The sequence below is a fragment of the Anguilla anguilla genome, chromosome 17, assembly GCF_013347855.1.
Source record: "Anguilla anguilla isolate fAngAng1 chromosome 17, fAngAng1.pri, whole genome shotgun sequence".
Taxonomy (NCBI): domain Eukaryota; kingdom Metazoa; phylum Chordata; class Actinopteri; order Anguilliformes; family Anguillidae; genus Anguilla; species Anguilla anguilla.
This window is the reverse complement of record NC_049217.1, coordinates 1,855,805-1,877,125: the sequence shown is the minus strand read 5'-3', so window position 1 is coordinate 1,877,125 and position 21,321 is coordinate 1,855,805. Positions and strand designations below refer to the sequence as shown.

At 51.2% G+C, this 21,321-nt stretch overlaps 1 protein-coding gene across 2 annotated transcripts in view; it reads right to left on the bottom strand.

The window, feature by feature from the left end:
• Window positions 1-469: 469 nt before the first annotated feature.
• The window catches only part of eftud2 (elongation factor Tu GTP binding domain containing 2), a 28,362-nt gene continuing 7,510 nt past the window's right edge, over window positions 470-21,321 (bottom strand). For both annotated transcript variants that reach the window (XM_035398042.1, XM_035398041.1), the window contains exons 9-28: window positions 19,689-19,771; window positions 18,332-18,498; window positions 17,478-17,602; window positions 16,369-16,432; window positions 15,655-15,745; window positions 15,267-15,402; window positions 13,725-13,852; window positions 12,567-12,760; window positions 12,028-12,139; window positions 11,802-11,942; window positions 10,966-11,067; window positions 10,156-10,238; window positions 9,375-9,461; window positions 8,670-8,796; window positions 8,087-8,174; window positions 7,532-7,650; window positions 7,062-7,156; window positions 4,747-4,900; window positions 2,992-3,099; window positions 470-927 (exon numbers count right to left, since the gene is read on the bottom strand). In XM_035398042.1, the coding sequence (XP_035253933.1) occupies window positions 832-927; window positions 2,992-3,099; window positions 4,747-4,900; window positions 7,062-7,156; window positions 7,532-7,650; window positions 8,087-8,174; window positions 8,670-8,796; window positions 9,375-9,461; window positions 10,156-10,238; window positions 10,966-11,067; window positions 11,802-11,942; window positions 12,028-12,139; window positions 12,567-12,760; window positions 13,725-13,852; window positions 15,267-15,402; window positions 15,655-15,745; window positions 16,369-16,432; window positions 17,478-17,602; window positions 18,332-18,498; window positions 19,689-19,771 (2,300 nt within the window). In that variant the 3' untranslated portion in view covers window positions 470-831. The remainder of the gene's footprint in view (window positions 928-2,991; window positions 3,100-4,746; window positions 4,901-7,061; window positions 7,157-7,531; window positions 7,651-8,086; window positions 8,175-8,669; window positions 8,797-9,374; window positions 9,462-10,155; window positions 10,239-10,965; window positions 11,068-11,801; window positions 11,943-12,027; window positions 12,140-12,566; window positions 12,761-13,724; window positions 13,853-15,266; window positions 15,403-15,654; window positions 15,746-16,368; window positions 16,433-17,477; window positions 17,603-18,331; window positions 18,499-19,688; window positions 19,772-21,321) is intronic.

The following is a 21,321-nucleotide window of genomic DNA, read 5'->3' as shown; positions in this document are numbered from 1 at the left end:
TTTCTTTATTATGCTTATTTTCTTTTCTTTTCTTCGATTTTGGAGAGTGCTGACCAGTACGTGCACGGTTCTGAACCATGACAGGCTGTTTCTTCTTTTAAAGACATACTCTGTATGATTCTTACCTTGAAAACATTCTAAAATAACCAGTCATATCATATATGATGCACTGGCAATCTCTGCCTTTGCATCCATACCTGACTGTGGACCAAAATTAATGCACTACAACAGTGTAAGACAAGCAACAGAATGAGTCACCCAGCACCTCCTCTCCAACCTGATATACAGACTGTACCAATGGGGCCAAGCAGAGTTCTGGCAGTAGACTGTGCGCGTAATTTAAACTGCGACTATGCAAACAGAAAAGGACAGTGCCCCATTATTTACTGTAGAAATTTCACGGTGGCTTAACTTCACATAATTGCTCTTTTCGGGCAGAACTTAGCGAAAGCCATGTGCAGAGATCTGATTTAGGTTGAACAGGTCAGGTTTTATTTAAACATGTTCAGCATCAAGTTAGCGATGACAAATACAAAAAAAAAACACATCTTATCAAAACATTTTCAACAATTTATACACGTAAAAATTCATGAGCTGGACGTCCGTGTGCATCTGAAGAGGGTTTATCTGTCCGGCACGTGGGAGTTGTCCACACGAAACATGGCTCTCAAACCATCGACTTCCAGTGAATTTGGGTTTTCCCCAATCAATCTGATCAATTCAATAACCCATTTTGAGCAACAGACCTAAAAAAACAGAAATTCCAGAGGAAAGGGTTGTTTTTGAGGAAGTGAAGGAACGAGCTTGGGAGAGGGGGTGTGGTCTCTGACATCACATGGGGTAATTGAGCACCACATCCTGTTTCGCCAGCTCCAACAACATGGGGTCGTCGAAGAACTTGCTGATGCTGACGTCCTCGCTCAGACCCTGAAGGTGGAGAGAGAGGCGGTTAAATACACAGGGAGAGAGATGGAAGAGAATGTGCCAGTGAGAGAGGTGTATGTATACGTGCAGGGGAGCAAGGTAAGTGTACAGGTGAGAGGTGGGTGTGGCTCAGGGGTGTGGCTTAGGGGGAGGTACTCAAGTGAGAGGTGGGTGTGGCTTAGGGGGAGGAACGCAGGTAAGAGGTGGGCGTGGCAGTAGGGCAGGTACGCAGGTGGGTGAGGCAGTAGGGCAGGTACGCAGGTGGGCGTGGCAGTAGGGCAGGTACGAAGATGGGTGTGGCAGTAGGGCAGTAGGGCAGGTATGCAGGTGGGTGTGGCAGTAGGGCAGTAGGGCAGGTACGCAGGTGGGTGTGGCAGTAGGGCAGGTATGCAGGTGGGTGTGGCAGGTGTGCAGGTGGGTGTGGCAGTAGGGCAGATACGCAGGTGGGTGTGGCAGGTGTGCAGGTGGGTGTGGCAGTAGGGCAGGGACGCAGGTGTGTGTGGCAGTAGGGCAGGTATGCAGGTGGGTGTGGCAGTAGGGCAGGTGTGCAGGTGGGTGTGGCAGTAGGGCAGTAGGGCAGGTGTGCAGGTGTGTGTGGCAGTAGGGCAGGTATGCAGGTGGGTGTGGCAGTAGGGCAGTAGGGCAGGTATGCAGGTGGGTGTGGCAGTAGGGCAGTAGGGCAGGTGGGTGTGGCAGTAGGGCAGGTGTGCAGGTGGGTGTGGCAGTAGGGCAGTAGGGCAGGTGTGTGTGGCAGTAGGGCAGGTATGCAGGTGGGTGTGGCAGTAGGGCAGTAGGGCAGGTGTGCAGGTGTGTGTGGCAGTAGGGCAGGTATGCAGGTGGGTGTGGCAGTAGGGCAGTAGGGCAGGTGTGCAGGTGTGTGTGGCAGTAGGGCAGGTATGCAGGTGGGTGTGGCAGTAGGGCAGTAGGGCAGGTGTGCAGGTGTGTGTGGCAGTAGGGCAGGTGTGCAGGTGTGTGTGGCAGTAGGGCAGGTATGCAGGTGGGTGTGGCAGTAGGGCAGTAGGGCAGGTGTGCAGGTGGGTGTGGCAGTAGGGCAGTAGGGCAGGTACGCAGGTGGGTGTGGCAGTAGGGCAGGTATGCAGGTGGGTGTGGCAGTAGGGCAGTAGGGCAGGTACGCAGGTGGGTGTGGCAGTAGGGCAGTAGGGCAGGTGTGCAGGTGGGTGTGGCAGTAGGGCAGTAGGGCAGGTGTGCAGGTGGGTGTGGCAGTAGGGCAGTAGGGCAGGTGTGCAGGTGTGTGTGGCAGTAGGGCAGGTATGCAGGTGGGTGTGGCAGTAGGGCAGTAGGGCAGGTGTGCAGGTGTGTGTGGCAGTAGGGCAGGTGTGCAGGTGTGTGTGGCAGTAGGGCAGGTACGCAGGTGGGTGTGGCAGTAGGGCAGTAGGGCAGGTGTGCAGGTGTGTGTGGCAGTAGGGCAGGTGGGTGTGGCAGTAGGGCAGTAGGGCAGGTGGGTGTAGCAGTAGGGCAGTAGGGCAGGTGTGTGTGGCAGTAGGGCAGGTACGCAGGTGTGTGTGGCAGTAGGGCAGGTGTGCAGGTGGGTGTAGCAGTAGGGCAGGTACGCAGGTGTGTGTGGCAGTAGGGCAGTAGGGCAGGTGGGTGTAGCAGTAGGGCAGGTGTGCAGGTGTGTGTGGCAGTAGGGCAGGTGTGCAGGTGTGTGTGGCAGTAGGGCAGGTGTGCAGGTGTGTGTGGCAGTAGGGCAGGTACGCAGGTGTGTGTGGCAGTAGGGCAGGTACGCAGGTGTGTGTGGCAGTAGGGCAGGTGTGCAGGTGGGTGTAGCAGTAGGGCAGGTGTGCAGGTGTGTGTGGCAGTAGGGCAGGTGTGCAGGTGTGTGTGGCAGTAGGGCAGGTACGCAGGTGTGTGTGGCAGTAGGGCAGTAGGGCAGGTGGGTGTAGCAGTAGGGCAGTAGGGCAGGTGTGTGTGGCAGTAGGGCAGGTACGCAGGTGTGTGTGGCAGTAGGGCAGGTGTGCAGGTGGGTGTGGCAGTAGGGCAGGTGTGCAGGTGGGTGTGGCAGTAGGGCAGGTGTGCAGGTGGGTGTGCAGCGGGCCCCGGGGTCACCTTGCGTCGCCGGGTTTTGATCATGAACTCTCGGGCCAGGTGGGGGGCTGGCTGTGGCTCCAGGGGCCGGATCACAATGCTCTTATCCAGCGGGTCACCGGGCACAATCTGCACACGAGAGAACGGGGGGGGGGGGGAGAGAGAGAGAGAGAGAGAGAGCACGAGGGAGAGAGAGGGAGAGAAAGAGAGAGAGCACGAGGGAGAGAGGGAGAGAGAAATAAGCCAGTGGATCAGATTAAATGCAGCCTGTCACAGCGATACGCACAGAGCCACACAGGCACACACAGCAAGGCGACAGGCCCAGAGCCCCGTCAGCTCGGATCAGTTACTCTGCAGTGTGGGGAACACAGCTGCTGATCCGAGAGAGCAGTGCACATACAGCCCGGCCAGCTAGCCAGCCAGAGGCCTGTCAACCTTTCTAACCCTGCAGCCCGGCAAGCTGGAACAGCCAATCAGGCCTGTCCTCCTCTACAACCCTGCAGCCCGGCAAGCTGGAACAGCCAATCAGGCCTGTCCTCCTCTACAACCCTGCAGCCGGCAAGCTGGAACAGCCAGTCAGGCCTGTCCTCCTCTATAACCCTGCAGCCAGCAGGCTGGAACAGCCAATCAGGCCTGTCCTCCTCTACAACCCTGCAGCCAGCAAGCTGGAACAGCCAATCAGGTCTGTCCTCCTCTACAACCCTGCAGCCAGCAAGCTGGAACAGCCAATCAGGCCTGTCCTCCTCTACAACCCTGCAGCCAGCAAGCTGGAACAGCCAATGCATGCACCGTGCCTTTAAGAGGTATTGCCTACCATTTGCATACAAATGAGTACCCAGACTACAATTCCCAGCTGGCTTACCTGTACCTGCACTGCCTGGTGCCATCGCTGCTCCCATCCAATGAAAACTCACTACAGTAATACATCTTGGTACTTCAGCTAGTCTTTATACTACTCCAGTATAAGAGATGGGAGAATGAGGTCACAGCATTAAAAATTGGTGTATCCACTACAGGTGTATCTGAAACCTAATAACCTTTTCGGAAATGCGGTTTTGTTCATATTTGTTTCTTGCCAAAACTGAGCAATGATATTCAGAAGATTTTTGGTTTTCCCACTGGTGGTAAGTCATGGAAATACCATGTTACTACAAAGAGCAACATGATTCCCACATCCTGGGCAAAGTTGGGAATGCCCACTCATTCACTCCCTCCCGTTACAGTACCCCGGGAAATCCGCAGAGAGCACCAGAGAGGGGTTCGGTGGGGAACAGAGGCGGCGATTTCAGACTCCATTCGGATTCCGACGTTACTTAGCGACGCGCATCGCTTGCATGACAGCTGCCAGGGGCTCGGTGAGCAAGCACACAGGAAACGGTAAAAAAAAGGGTTTTTTGTTTTGAACAAGGGTTTTCCTGACTCGTGTACTAGTACAAATCACTTCTCTGTGATTAATAACTAATAACAACGAAAACAAATTGCTGAGGTTGTAGTTTATTTTAACAGCACGTAGGATAACGCACAAAAATAAAAAATGATGTAAAATTAGGAGGGAGACAGAAGTAAAGCGGGATACTTAGGATATCAAACTATCTCAGCGTCAGGTTCCTGAATGTCAGGCTAATCAGCCTCTCCAAATCTGCATCTGTCCCTGTACCACACCATGAGAAGGTGACCTTAAACATGGCCAGCGACTCAGCCATGCATCTATCTACAGGAGTGATCTGAGCTGGCCTCCCTCTCCACCCCCCCCCCCGGCGTGGGATGGGCTCGTACCTGCCAGTGGTGGAAGACGGACAGGGAGAAGGCCTGTCCCTGGGTGTGCGTGCGCAGGTCCGTCTCGAACCCAAAGGAGTCGATGGCCGGGATGAAGGCCTTGATGGTGTAGAGCGGGGAACCCGGGATTGGAGCATCCTGGGTCACGTGACCTCTGCGCCACAGAGGAAGAGAAAGGCGGCGTGACGCTAACGCATGAACACAGCGCTGCGCTAAACATACACCCGCACCCTGCAGCGCGATGGAGCTAGCGTCCCACAGCGGCCATCTTAACCCTCACACTGAGCCCAACGACACACCCGCACCCTGCAGCGCGATGGAGCTAGCGTCCCACAGCGGCCATCTTAACCCTCACACTGAGCCCAACGACACACCCGCACCCTGCAGCGCGATGGAGCTAGCGTCCCACAGCGGCCATCTTAACCCTCACACTGAGCCCAACGACACACCCGCACCCTGCCGCGCGATGGAGCTAGCGTCCCACAGCGGCCATCTTAACCCTCACACTGAGCCCAACGACACACCCGCACCCTGCAGTGCGATGGAGCTAGCGTCCCACAGCGGCCAGCTTAACCCTCACACTGAGCCCAACGACACACCCGCACCCTGCAGCGCGATGGAGCTAGCGTCCCACAGCGGCCATCTTAACCCTCACACTGAGCCCAACGACACACCCGCACCCTGCAGCGCGATGGAGCTAGCGTCCCACAGCGGCCAGCTTAACCCTCACACTGAGCCCAACGACACACCCGCACCCTGCAGCGCGATGGCGCGAGCGTCCCACAGCAGCCATCACCCTCACACTGAGCTCAACATTTCAACTGCCACTAAACTACTGCACCAGAAACATTCTGACACGTGTGTCACCTTCTTAATATCTCCCCATTGACTGGCCTTTCATTCATAAATATTAAAAATCTGTGAAAAACTCACTTTCTTGTGGGGGGTGTTGACTACAGTATCTCTCTGTACAGTCATAAGTGCTCATGAGCATTGCTGACTACAGTATCTGTACAGTCATAAGTGCTCATGAGCATTGTAGACTACAGTATCTCTCTGTACAGTCATAAGGGCTCGTGAGCATTGTAGACTACAGTATCTCTCTGTACAGTCATAAGTGCTCGTGAGCATTGTAGACTACAGTATCTCTCTGTACAGTCATAAGTGCTCGTGAGCATTGTAGACTTCAGTATCTCTCTGTACAGTCATAAGCGCTCATGAGTATTGAACATGAGTATTACATTTAGTGCAGCGAACTCATAAATGACCCCACGCAAAACACCTTTGTACATAAAGTTGGTACAGGACTTGGCATGGCATTATGTTTATTGCATGTTTACCATTTAATCCAACCAAATTAGAAAAAGTAATATAGTATTTGAATATATAAGGCTAACTGGTTTTTAAGAGGCGTCAAACACTGAATGGGGTCAAACTGACCCCAAACATAATAGGAGGGATAAGCAAGCACTTCCTGTGATGTGAGCCAATCACTTTTGAATATGGTTCATATGGGCCAAACGTTATCTATGTAACACCCACACAACAACGTGGAACTAACATATTTTACACGCGTGTATGAATACAGCAGATGCTTTCTTAAAATGCCAACAGTGGTTTTGTGTTATTCTCATTGGTGGGAAGTATACAGACACAGTACAGGTGCAGTTTGGACACCACATGCTGTTTGGCGCATCTGAAAAATCCTCATTCCTCCTCTCAGTGATCAAAGGACCGGTGGCCAGCCAGGTGAACACGCCTGACTCTTTCAGAGCTGGAGGTACATTTCATTGAGGGCATACAAGGTCAAAAAAACAGCAAACGGGTGGCAGAGACTGGATGATGACCACAGGTCAGAGTGATAAAGCTGCCCGCTTCTGACCCCTATTTTCCAACCAATCACACCCCCCCCAGTGACGGTGGGTCTGAAATGGAACCTGGTTGTATAGCGAGAGAAAGCGTGCCTTAAACACGCTTCTGTGAGCTGTGTGCTGAGAATCTGATCAGGGTCTGAACTGGGTGCGTCTGTACCTGCTACAGCAGCGTAGCGTCAGGGTGGCAAGACCAGAGCGTCTGGAGATCTGAGCGTTGGAGCTGGGAGACTGAGAGACGGGTAAGAACAGACTCTACCAGAGGGGACCTTAATGCAGTCCGTAATGACTGTGGGTTGTTTCACCGGGTTGCCAGAATTAAAACTTGCACAATGGTTGCAGAAAAATACCGCACCCACCACTAACGAGTATTTGGGCCATCATAAGCGTACAGTGTGCCCGCATGCTCCCGGTCAGGGGTGCAGTGGGCAGATCGGGGCTCACCTCCTACGGGCCAGCACAGTGTAGACCGCAGACACACAATCAGCTGGGGCCTGCACCTCCACAAAGTAATAGGGCTCCATCAAGCGGGGAGTGGCCTGGGAGAGGCAGTCATCCAATCAGAGAAGACCAGGGGAGGAGAGGAAGTTAGTCAGAAAGATAAATATCCATAGATGAAATTTTTTTTATTTTTATCGAGGGCTGTCAACAGGACCAAAATAAATTCAAGGTGAATATTGTATTACCAAAAATATTCGATTCGCTTATATTCTAGCATTTACTGCAAAATGTATATGAATATTGCTTAGCGTTAAAATGTGCAGGATGCTTTTATGTGCTTCATCGGGCATGTTACAGAAGGAAACTAAGGAAGAGGACGGGGAGCTGTGACTGACAGAAACGTGTGTGTCCGTGGAAACGCAGAAGGCCTGTTTCAGTCCGGGGGGGGGGGGAGGGAGGAGGAGGAGGCTCACCATGAGGAAGGCGGAGTAGACCACCCTGCGGGCCGTGGGGATCACCTGGCCCCCCCCGCGGTGCAGGGGCTCCTGAGCGATGACTGCATCCAGGATTTTAAACTTCACGTTGCGGATGGCTGAAGAAGAGGGGGGGGGGCGTTAGAGAGGAAACAGAACGTTCTGCACTGGGTTGTGAGGAGAGGGGGGTCTTCAGTGATTGTGTGTGCATATTGGGGGGGGGGGGGCGGTGCTGGAAGGCTTGTCTGGAGGAGTGTTGGGGTGAGTTGGGGGGGTGATATTTGCAAATGTTGGAGACAATAATGTTGGAGGTAATATGCTAAGAAAAAATTGTACCACAGTTTTTCAAATAGTTGGGTAATAGACAATGATAAACTTGGTTTTAATATAGTTACTAAACAAATTATTCATCTTAACATGATAAATCAACAAACGTTTTTGCTAGTTTGTTTTTAACTCAAATTAGATTTATTTAAAGTGTCTCTGAATACAGTGAGAAATCCACAGGTTTACTTGGGGGGGAGGGGGGGGGGGGGTTGGGGGGGGTGTACTCACGCTCATCACACAGAGGCCCCTCCCTGGTCCCCCACTGGAAGCCCTGCACGATACTGTCCTTCACTGAGCCCAACAGAGCCTTATCCACCTGCACACACACACAAACAGAGCATTAATAACACACACACACACACAGAGCGTTAACAACACACACACACACACACACACAGAGCCTTATCCACCTGCACACACAGATAAACAGAGCATTAATAACACACACACACACACAGAGCCTTATCCACCTGCACACACACACAAACAGAGCATTAATAACACACACACACACACAGAGCGTTAACAACACACACACACACACACACACACACACAGAGCCTTATCCACCTGCACACACACACAAACAGATCATTAATAACACACACACACACACACACACAGTATTAATAACACACACACACACAAACACACACAGAATTTATAACAATAACACACACACATACACACACAGAATTCAGCTCAAAGCAGTGCATGCCTACTTCCCTGTGCAGGCTAAACATGACTGCATGCATGGGAACGGACATGTGAAGCAGCGGGCTTTCACACAGTCCGCTGCACTAAATCTGACCTCAGAGGGCAGCGTGTCGTCCACCAGGATATTGGGCCCTGTGGTGTCGGGTCCGAAGGCCCAGATGGACCGAGCAGCCAGCAGATCCCAGTCATACTTGGTCTGGAAGAACTCTCCCAGCTTCTTCCTACACGAGTGAGAGAAAGAGAAGGAGGAGAATTAAGAGAAGATGATGGTGCGTAAAATGGGGAACTAAGGACCTGGTCTACTGGCCTAGCCCTGGGGTCAAATCATTTTACATATGCCAACTAATTTATGTGTTTAGACGCTGGTCAAATCTGAAATCACTGCTGCGGACACCAGGCCATTTCCAACTAAACGCGATACTCGCCAAAATCGTATGCAAAGTAATGCAAACAAGGAATGTTCTCAATATTGGTGGAAATTATACTTTTAAAAGTGTCAGTAATCTGCTAAATTTTCACTGATGTCTACAGGATTAATGTTTAAAATAATACACCTGACCCGAGTCCTTGGTAGGCCAAGTTAATTACAACTACAGTCAATCAAATGTTTAACAAAAGACACAGGAGACACTTATAAACACACAGAGACCTGCAAGAGCAGTTATGACATCATACATCATGGCCGATGCCTCCGGGGGCAGTATTTGGGTTTATTGGGGAACGTTCTCCCCCTGCAATCGGCTGTCAGAGGGCAAAAGCTCTGGCTGGGGTATAAATTTAGCTCCTGTTCGGTCCCTACCTGTTCCAGGTGATCTGCACAACCTCGTTCTCGATGTCCTCGGCCAGGCCCTTCTCCAGCGGCTCGGCGATCATGGTGATCTTGTTTCTGTGCGTCACACAAACCGGCCGTCAGTCACAACGCTGAGGAGCACAGGTCTGGAGGTGCAGTGACCTCACATCACCCGTCCACCAGAACAGAGCTCATCACACATACAACAGCAGCGCAGCTCAACAGACGCACGCTTTTTGTGCAATTAACAGAATTTCACCCACATCCACCGAACAGGCACTACTGTGCAGCACTACAAAGCCCAGTGTTTTAGTTCTACTTTTTAAAACGTTTCCCCAGCAGTTTGGAATGCCGAATCAGGCTTTATGCTGCGACGCTAACTCCAGCCTCCTCTGAGGATTCCGGAGAGCACAGACTAGCACGTGTACGCTCGTCACGCAGTAGTTCTCGAGGGTGGCGCGCACAGACGGGAAGAGTTGCAGGAGGACCCTTCATGTGAAGCTTAAGATGCAGACACCTGACTGACCACCAGGGGTCGCTGGTTCGTGACACTCTCGAACAGAGCCTTTCACAGGATGACCTACCCAGCAGCCCCCAGATTTCCTCTAACAGTCTTTAAAATCAAGCTGGGACACATCCACTTCACGATGCTGGTTTTACTTATCAGTACATTCCTAATTGTGTGTGTGACATCAGCAGTGTTTGACACAAACACACAGACACACTCAGCTCAGATAGGACTGGATGTAAATAGGGAATGAAAAACAAAAAACAAAATCAGCGAACTGACTTTTTATTGGGCGTCTCTGCGAAGCACTTAAGGGAGGAGGTTTCCACCACCGTCTCACAGAAAGTCACCACGGGGTCAGCGACCTGGGGTGGGGCCACAGGAACACCATCATTCACAGACACACCAATCATTCACAGACACACCAATGATTCACAGATAAACCAATCATTCACAGACACACCAATCATTCACAGATAAACCAATCATTCACAGACACACCAATGATTCAGACACACCAGTCATTCACAGACACACCAATGATTCACAGAAAAACCAATCATTCACAGAAACACCATCATTCACAGACACACCAATGACTCACAGATAACCAATCATTCACAGAAACAAAAATCATTCACAGACACACCAATCATTCACAGACAAACCAATCATTAACAGACACACCAATCATTCACATCCGCCGTTCACCATACGCAAGAGAAGTGCAGTCACACTGAACAGGAACCATTCTGCCATGTTGGCCAACATCTAAAGTTAGTTATAAACATATTATAAACAATTATAATGAAATTATTATCATTATACACAGAGATACATTTAAAGCATTTTAGGAGGATTTATTGTGTGTTTATAATGTGTGTACGCTCAAAATTCTACAAAAAATACAAAAATATTCCCACGCTGTTATATCCCAATTTGGAATGCCTAATTATATTAGACATCCAATCACATTGCTGCTACCTCTGTTGGCCAATCGTTAAAGAGCAGACAAGTATGTGCTGGCTGACACACAGCAGGGCGATAACCCTGTTCACCCTGCTGGCTGTGGCGGAGGGAGGACGCGCTCACCTTGATGTCGATCTCGGAGTACATCTTGCGCAGGTCGTGCATGACGCAGTCCAGGTACAGCTCGCCTGTGCCCAGGATGACATGCTCTCCAGACTCCTCCACCTGAACAGCCAATAGACAGCGCTGCAGTCAGTCACATGACCACTACTGTCACCACAACTACGTGGGAAAACCCTCCATTTCACTGCTATACCACTGCACAGCTAACCCATCCGACTGGTGCCATTATAGTACAGTTCTATACCTTGACTGTGAGGGTGGAGAGGGTACTATCATAGTAAAAGTGAAGGCGGTACTAACATACTGTAGTAAGAGTGAAGTATGCACCATAGCAGTAAGGCTTTGTACCTGGGTAGTGAGGGAGGTGTAACTATCAGTGTAAGGGTGTAGCAGGTACTACTATGGTAAAGGGAAAAATAAGGTTCTACCTTTGTTGTGAGGGTGAAGCAGGTGCTATCATAGTACGAGTGGAGTAGGTAGTACCATAGTGTGAGTGGAGTAGGTACTATCATAGTGTGAGTGGAGCAGGTACTATCATAGTACGAGTGGTGTAGGTACTATCATAGTAAGAGTGGAGTAGGTACTATCATAGTAAGAGTGGAGTAGGTACTATCATAGTAAGAGTGGAACAGGTACTATGATAGTATGAGTGGAGTAGGTACTATCATACTAAGAGTAGAGTAGGTACCATCACAGTACGAGTGGAGTAGGTACCATCATAGTACAAGTGGAGAGATACTAACATAGTAAGAGTGGAGTAGGTACTATGATAGTATGAGTGGAGAGGTACTATCATAGTATAAGTGGAGAGGTACTATCATAGTAAGGCACTGTACCTTGGTTGTGAGGGAGGGGTAGCTCTTGTTGACTTTCCTGAGGCCGTCCAGCATTTTGGGCAGCTCAGAGGGGTTGACCGGCTCCACGGCGATCTTAATGACGGAGGCTGTGTTGAACTTCAGCGGCCTGAAGATCTGAGCCTGAGGAGAACACTGACGTTAGCGACGCCGCTACAGAGAACACCCCTGCAACTCCACGAGCCACCAGCAGGGGGAGCACACCCACCTCCTCGTTGCCGCGCGGCTCTGTGATAGTGGCCGTCTTGACGATAGGCTGGTCGCACCCCTCAATGAGGACCCAGTTTCCAGCTGGGACCCGGTTCACCTCCACCTGGTACCTGTGGTACAGAGCCAGAAAGAGGAAGAGCATCTAGTCATGCCTTTATATTCAGTACCTGCTGTCACTGACTGAGTGGACAGAGTGAGTGTAACGTTAGCCAGCTTGCTAATGGTACCTGCTGTCACTGACTGAGCGGACAGAGTGCAAAGTTAGCCAACAAAGGTGTGTGGCACTAAAAACAAGCACCTAAATCTGTGATTTTGACTTGTAGGTACTGGTCGTATCGGAACCAAAGCCATAGTGGAACCTGGTTTCAGTACCCAACCCTAGTTATGACATACCCAAGTCCTCGGCCTCTTGGTTTATGCATTGAAGACTACCGGTCACATCAGAACCATTCAAGAAAAATCTCATTCTTGGTGAAGGGGGTAGATTGGGATGATGCTGCAGGGAGTGTGGTTGTCAGGGAGGTTGAGGGTGGTTACCTAGCGACAGAGATCCAGAGTCGTCCCACGGTGCAGACCTGGGAGTCCTCCTCGTCCTCCAGGGTGTAGTTCTCCCCCAAAACTTTCACGGGCTGTCCCGCCTGGATGGTCCCGCTCAGCACCCTCCCAAACGCGTGGAACTGCACCCCGTCCTCCGTGCTGTACATCTTAGTAGTGTGGCACATCAGAGGACCCTGCACACAAACAGCCTGTGCTTTACAGAGGAGCAGCTTCACCCCAAAATCAGTGTAATGCATACAAGACTTCTGTTTACAGGAAAAACCATCCACAGCACTAAGCCCGTACAACACTGGCACCACTGCCAATACCTCCAGCGCTCTATCTAACAGTTATTCCAAGGAGCACATCAGGAGCACAGCTAAAGCCTGATTCACACTTTGTCGCACGACCCTTTCGACAAGCGTCGTGCGACAAAGTGATTTGCATTTATACTTCACAAAAGGCCTGGGGGGAGGGTTCTGCCGTCTCTTTGGTAACGAGACACCAAACTGCTGACGTTTACATCTGTGAAAACGTTGCAGCGCCCGCGGAAATTATTGAGAAATAGAAGAGGAGGAAATTCTTCTGTTAGAAAAACGACGTCAATGGCAAAAAGACAGTGGTGGGTCAACATACAGCAAACGAGGGGAAAAACAAGGCAAGTATGTTCCAGCCTAGTTCAGCAGACAGGTTGCATGCTAGATGAATAGAAGCATTCAATGGTTATAGGATGTCGGCTAAACGGTTCAATGACTTAATTGACCGCATCTGGTCCCCTGGTCCCCTTCATGTTCATCAACACCAAAATAAGCAACAAATGGAGCAACAACAAAAAAAAAAACACAACTATGATAGTGAATTCCTGGCTGTCCAATCAACATTGCACGACTAAGTATGATTCTAGTCCGGTGCAACACTGAGAAAGTGTTATGCAACATACATCATTTTTGTCAAAGTATAAATCATGCATACCAATTAGTACCTGCACCCCTAAATTAATCATCCAGTTAGTGCACATTAATTGTCAGGGGCAAATACTCCTAAATGAGAGTACTGTAGAGCTCTGAGTGAATCCCCTTTGCCACCCCTGCTGACAACGGTTTCCCCCTAACTTGTCCTCACCCCCCACCCCCACCCCCACCCCCCAACTCCACTCACGTCAGGGTCACACTCTGTCATGGCCTCCCCCAGGTCAGAGTCCAGGCCTCCGGTGTAGCTGTGTTCAATCTTATTCCTGGCGCCCCCATGTGGCGAGGGGATGTGCTGCACGCACATGTCCACGAACCCTGAAAAAGAACAGACAGCACCTCGCTCAGGGGAAGCAAGCGCTCACGCCCTCTGCTGGACAGGACCGTGCTGAAGGTGATTTAAAGGGACAGGCTCACGCCCTCTGCTGGACAGGACCGTGCTGAAGGTGATTTAAAGGGACAGGCTCACACCCTCTGCTGGACAGGAGTGTGCTGAGGGTGATTTAAAGGGACAGGCTCACGCCCTCTGCTGGACAGGACCGTGCTGAAGGTGATTTAAAGGGACAGGCTCACGCCCTCTGCTGGACAGGACCGTGCTGAAGGTGATTTAAAGGGACAGGCTCACGCCCTCTGCTGGACAGGACTGTGCTGAAGGTGATTTAAAGGGACAGGCTCACGCCCTCTGCTGGACAGGACCGTGCTGAAGGTGATTTAAAGGGACAGGCTCACGCCCTCTGCTGGACAGGACCATGCTGAAGGTGATTTAAAGGGACAGGCTCAGGCCCTCTGCTGGACAGGACTGTGCTGAGGGTGATTTAAAGGGACAGGCTCACGCCCTCTGCTGGACAGGACCATGCTGAAGGTGATTTAAAGGGACAGGCTCACGCCCTCTACTGGACAGGACCGCGCTGAATCTGATTTAAAGGGACAGGCTCACGCCCTCTGCTGGACAGGACCGTGCTGAAGGTGATTTAAAGGGACAGGCTCACGCCCTCTGCTGGACAGGACCGTGCTGAAGGTGATTTAAAGGGACAGGCTCACGCCCTCTGCTGGACAGGACCGTGCTGAAGGTGATTTAAAGGGACAGGCTCACACCCTCTGCTGGACAGGAGTGTGCTGAGGGTGATTTAAAGGGACAGGCTCACGCCCTCTGCTGGACAGGACCGTGCTGAAGGTGATTTAAAGGGACAGGCTCACGCCCTCTGCTGGACAGGACCGTGCTGAAGGTGATTTAAAGGGACAGGCTCACGCCCTCTGCTGGACAGGACTGTGCTGAAGGTGATTTAAAGGGACAGGCTCACGCCCTCTGCTGGACAGGACCGTGCTGAAGGTGATTTAAAGGGACAGGCTCACGCCCTCTGCTGGACAGGACCATGCTGAAGGTGATTTAAAGGGACAGGCTCAGGCCCTCTGCTGGACAGGACTGTGCTGAGGGTGATTTAAAGAGACAGGCTCACGCCCTCTGCTGGACAGGACCATGCTGAAGGTGATTTAAAGGGACAGGCTCACGCCCTCTACTGGACAGGACCGTGCTGAAGGTGATTTAAAGGGACAGGCTCACGCCCTCTGCTGGACAGGACCATGCTGAATCTGATTTAAAGGGACAGGCTCACGCCCTCTGCTGGACAGGACCGTGCTGAAGGTGATTTAAAGGGACAGGCTCACGCCATCTGCTGGACAGGACTGTGCTGAAGGTGATTTAAAGGGACAGGCTCGCTCACGCCCGCAGTACCTGTGAACTCGCCGAAGAAGCGGTTGCACACCAGACGCAGCAGCGGCCGGATGTTCAGCTTCAGCTCCTCCTTGGTCAGGTGGATCCCCAGCTCATCCAGAACCCGCGGGAGAGAGGTGTCCACATCCCCCACCACCTGAGCGAGAGGGGAGAGCAAGATCAGAGTGTGTGTGTGTGTGTGTGTGTGTGTGTGTGAGAGAGTGTGTGTGTGTGTGTGTGCCCGCGGGAGAGAGGTGTCCACATCCCCCACCACCTGAGCAGGAGGGGGGGCGGCGAGATCAGTGTGTGTGTGTGTGTGTGTGTGTGCCTGCAGGAGAGAGGTGTCCACATCCCCCACCACCAGTGTGTGTGTGTGAGCAAGCTTGCGTGTGTGAGTGTGCTGGCTCACCTGGGACAGGATCTTATAGAGAGGCTCCAGCACAAACTCCACAAAGCTGCGCTGGGCACTGCTGTTAGGGGCTTTCTTAGTGAACTTGCGCCTGGAGGGAGGGAGAGTGGAGGTGAGGCCTGGAAACAGCACTGATGATGCAGTCCTCTGAATGTGTGCGCACACGTATGCGCAGAGAGAGGCGTTTTGGTCTGGGCATCCCTTCACTCGCCCTCTCTAAAATCTGAGCTCTCAGTTTCGCTCCGAGCGACCATCACCGACCGCGTTTTAACGCCTGACTGAAGTCAAGGTTCGCTCCACTCCCACGAGGCCCAAACGTAATTTAAAGGAACAGGCTCACACCTCGGAATGACATTTCACACTCAAGCCAAAGGATAATCATATACATCTACAGCTGACCACAAAGGCAACTCATAAGGCTTTTCAATGAGCAGAATTCAGCCTAATAAAAATCCTACACGCAAGAATGTGCCCCTAAGAACGCACAGAATCCAGGGAAATGACGACGGTCGTAATATATAACACGAACCATGGCCACAAAACGGGAACAGAGCAAAGAAAATGTGTACACTGGAAATATTAAGTTACCCCACAGAATAGAAATCTACTTTCTGCATTCAGCGATATTCAGAGAGTAAAATTTGCTGGAAACCTCTGTTGGTTGTCAGGTAATGCCTGGAAACAGCCTGGCACAGATAAACGGATTGCGCTCACGTTTTGGGGTTGAAGTAAATGTCTCCCCACAGCCTCTTGGCGAACTCGTTGTAGTTGATGTCTCCTGCAACACAATTAAAACGCAGAAACTTCAGATTAGCAGCGAGCCTCAGGTGTGGGGAACACGACAACAAGTGAAAAATGCAGTGTGTACTTCCCACAGGTGTAAGAGTGGAGTAGCAGTGTGTACTTCCCACAGGTGTAAGAGTGGAGTAGCAGTGTGTACTTCCCACAGGTGTAAGAGGAGAGTAGCAGTGTGTACTTCCCACAGGTGTAAGAGTGGAGTAGCACGGTGTGTACTTCCCACAGGTGTAAGAGTGGAGTAGCAGTGTGTACTTCCCACAGGTGTAAGAGTGGAGTAGCAGTGTGTACTTCCCACAGGTGTAAGAGTGGAGTAGCACGGTGTGTACTTCCCATAGGTGTAAGAGTGGAGTAGCAGTGTGTACTTCCCACAGGTGTAAGAGTGGAGTAGCAGTGTGTACTTCCCACAGGTGTAAGAGTGGAGTAGCAGTGTGTACTTCCCACAGGTGTAAGAGTGGAGTAGCAGTGTGCACTTCCCACAGGTGTAAGAGTGGAGTAGCAGTGTGTACTTCCCACAGGTGTAAGAGTGGAGTAGTAGTGTGTACTTCCCACAGGTGTAAGAGTGGAGTAGCACAGTGTGTACTTCCCACAGGTGTAAGAGTGGAGTAGCAGTGTGTACTTCCCACAGGTGTAAGAGTGGAGTAGCACAGTGTGTACTTTCTACAGGTGTAAGAGTGGAGTAGCACAGTGTGTACTTACACACTGTTAGAGTAGTACAATGTGTCTTTACTACGGTTTGGAAGTAGTAGTGTTACTAATCATAGGCGCAAAGGTAGACTACTAGTGTGTGGTTACCGTAGGTGTTAGGTGCAAGTGTACAGTAGTATAGTCTATTTAGTATAGGTCTAAGATTAGAGCAGGTGTGTACTTAGTGCACAGTAGGCGTAAAAGTAATATAGTAGAGTGTACCTATTGCAGATGTTAGGTGTAAGTGTACAGTAGTACTGTGGATTTAGTACAGGTCTAAGATTAGAGTAATTGTTTGTGCTAAGCACTGGTGTAAAAGTGGACTAGTAGGGTGTACTTACCATAGGTGTCAGAGTAGATTTTGGCGAAGGATCCCAGGGTGAAGCAGATGCTGTACTGGGAGCTAGCGAAGCAGACGTTCCCCAGCAGTGGAGACACCACCATGTTCTCATCTGTGGAGTATGTGCTGGAGGCAGAGACGTGTTAGCATTAGCTGCTACGCAGTAGAATCACAGATCTAGATATAGAGTCACCAGATACTCAACTCCTGTGTTCAGGTCAATCCTGTCTGATTCTTAATCTTAACAGCAGTTTTTCTGTGGTAGGAGGGAAAACAGTGACCCTCAGAGTCAGTGTGTACTATGCAGTGCAGCAGTGTGTACTAGGCAGTGCACTATGTTCGTACTTTGGCCCCAGTTCTTTCACAAATTGCACAGCATTCCGTCAGACGCTCTAATCCAGAGCAGATTAGTTTAGAAGCATGCAAGTGCGTTCACCTGGCTTACTTGGGCAACAGTACAGCCCAGCCGTCAGCACGCGGCAAGGCCTTACCTTACCCCAAGGTAAGGCCCCGCCCCAAACCTGCACACGGTAAGGGCCCGCCCCCAGCCCGTACATGGTAAGGCCCCGCCCACACGGCAAGGCCCCGCCCCCAGCCTGTACATAGTAAGGCCCCGCCCCCAGCCCACACACGGTAAGGCCCCGCCCCCAGCCCGTACATAGTAAGGCCCCGCCCCCAGCCCGTACACGGTAAGGCCCCGCCCCCAGCCCGTACATGGTAAGGCCCCGCCCCCAGCCCACACACGGTAAGGCCCCGCCCCCAGCCCGTACATAGTAAGGCCCCGCCCCCAGCCCATACACGGTAAGGCCCCGCCCCCAGCCCGTACATGGTAAGGCCCCGCCCCCAGCCCGGTACCTGAGCATGCCGTTGACCTCATCCACGATGTGGCGCAGTTTGTAGTAGGCGTCGGTGGGCGGGAGCTTGAGCTCCACGATGAGCCGGTCCACCTTGTTGATGCAGATGGTGATGGCCAGCCGCTCCTGCACCGCGTGCTTGATCAGCCGCTCCGTGTTCAGCATCACCTGGGGCAGCAGGGCCAGAATCAGCACACTCACCCACTGCTGGGGCTCCACCCACTGCTGGGGCTCCACCCACTGCTGAGGCTCCACCCACTGCTGGGGATCCACCCACTGCTGGGGCTCCACCCACTGCTGAGGCTCCACCCACTGCTGGGGATCCACCCACTGCTGAGGCTCCACCCACTGCTGGGGATCCACCCACTGCTGGGGATCCACCCACTGCTGGGGCTCCACCCACTGCTGAGGCTCCACCCACTGCTGGGGATCCACCCACTGCTGGGGATCCACCCACTGCTGGGGCTCCACCCACTGCTGAGGCTCCACCTACTGCTGGGGATCCACCCAGCGACCAAACCAGCCTGTGTTTTACGCGCTTAGTGGACAACCCGACTTCAACCTGGCTCCAATTTGTACAACATGGCGGCGTCCATAAACTACACTTCCCGAGGTTCAAAATTCTGTTCACCAAGCCCATGGAGAGACAATGGGTAATGTCACAGCGACTTTGTCCACATCTTTCTATAGTCTACGGGTTTCACTGAGTATATTTAGGAGCACACTTTTAAGGTAAACAACCATTTTGGTACCATAAATATCACACGCAGCAGTGCGTTTTCCTTCAACAACAACAAAGACACAAGAGCATGGCCGCGCAAGGGCGGGACGTCTAACGACACTCCCACAGTACAGCTGGATATTTCTCACATGCTGCCCTAACAAAATGCACTGAACAGCACACCTTTTGCTTAGTAGACAGTACATACTTTGAGGACACAGCAGTAAGGAGACTGATTTAGACACAGCCAGGGTATCACAAACAGAGAGCCAGGCACAGGGAATCAAACTCAGGACCCAGGCACAGGGAATCAAACTCAGAGACGCAGGCACAGGGAATCAAACACAGAGAGTCAGGCACAGGGAATCAAACACAGAGACCCAGGCACAGGGAATGGAATCAAACGCAGAGACCCAGGCACAGGGAATGGAATCAAACGCAGAGAGCCAGGCACAGGGAATGGAATCAAACGCAGAGAGCCAGGCACAGGGAATGGAATCAAATACAGAGAGCCAGGCACAGGGAATCAAGCACAGAGACAGTCAGAGGGAAACACAGATAGCTATGCACAATGACACAGAGAAGCAAGCTCACAGAATCAAGCTTTAGCTGTGAGACATGGGAAAAGCTTGCTCACCCCCTCTGCTGCATCGATGAAGAGCACAATGCCATCTGAAATCCGGATCCCTGAAGTCACCTCATCGGAGAAGTTCACATGGCCTATGGACACATAGCGCATTATGTCATATGACTTACAAACACAAAGGTATTACGGAACATGACCTACAGACACACACAGTATTATGGGACTTGACCTACAGACACACACAGCATTATGGGACATGACCTACAGACACACACAGCATTATGGGACATGACCTACAGACATACACAGCAATATGGAACATGACCTACAGACACACACAGCATTGAGACATGAGACATGACCTACAGACACACACAGCATTATGGGACATGACCTACAGACAGACACAGCAATATTGAACATGACCTACAGACACACACAGCATTATGGGACATGACCTACACACACACACAGCAATATGGAACATGACCTACAGAGACACACAGCATTATGGGACATGACCTACAGAGATACACAGCATTATGGGACATGACCTACAGACACACACAGCATTATGGGACATGACCTACAGAGACACACAGCATTATGGGACATGACCTACAGACACACACAGCATTATGGGACATGACCTACAGACACACACAGCATTATGGGACATGACCTACAGACACACACAGCATTATGGGACATGACCTACAGACACACACAGCATTTATGGGACATGACCTACAGAGACACACAGCATTTATGGGATATGACCTACAGACACACACAGCATTGAGACATGAGACATGACCTACAGACACACACAGCATTATGGGACATGACCTACAGACACACACAGCATTATGAGATATGACGTACAGACACACACAGCATTGAGACATGACCTACAGACACACACAGCATTATGGGACATGACCTACAGACACACACAGCATGACGGGACATGACCTACAGAGACACACAGCAATATGGAACATGACCTACAGACACACACAGCATTATGGGACATGACCTACACACACACACAGCAATATGGAACATGACCTACAGAGACACACAGCATTATGGGACATGACCTACAGAGATACAAAGCATTATGGGACATGACCTACAGACACACAGCATTATGGAACATGACCTACATAGACACACAGCATTATGGGACATGACCTACAGACACACACAGCATTATGGGACATGACCTACAGACACACACAGCATTATGGGACATGACCTACAGAGACACACAGCATTATGGGACATGACCTACAGACACACACAGCATTATGGGACATGACCTACAGAGACACACAGCATTATGGGACATGACCTACAGAGACACACAGCATTATGGGATATGACCTACAGACACACACAGCATTGAGACATGAGACATGACCTACAGACACACACAGCATTATGGGACATGACCTACAGACACACACAGCATTATGAGATATGACGTACAGACACACACAGCATTGAGACATGACCTACAGACAGACACAGCATTATGGGACATGACCTACAGACACACACAGCATGACGGGACATGACCTACAGAGACACACAGCAATATGGAACATGACCTACAGACACACACAGCATTTATGGGACATGACCTACAGAGACACACAGCATTTATGGGATATGACCT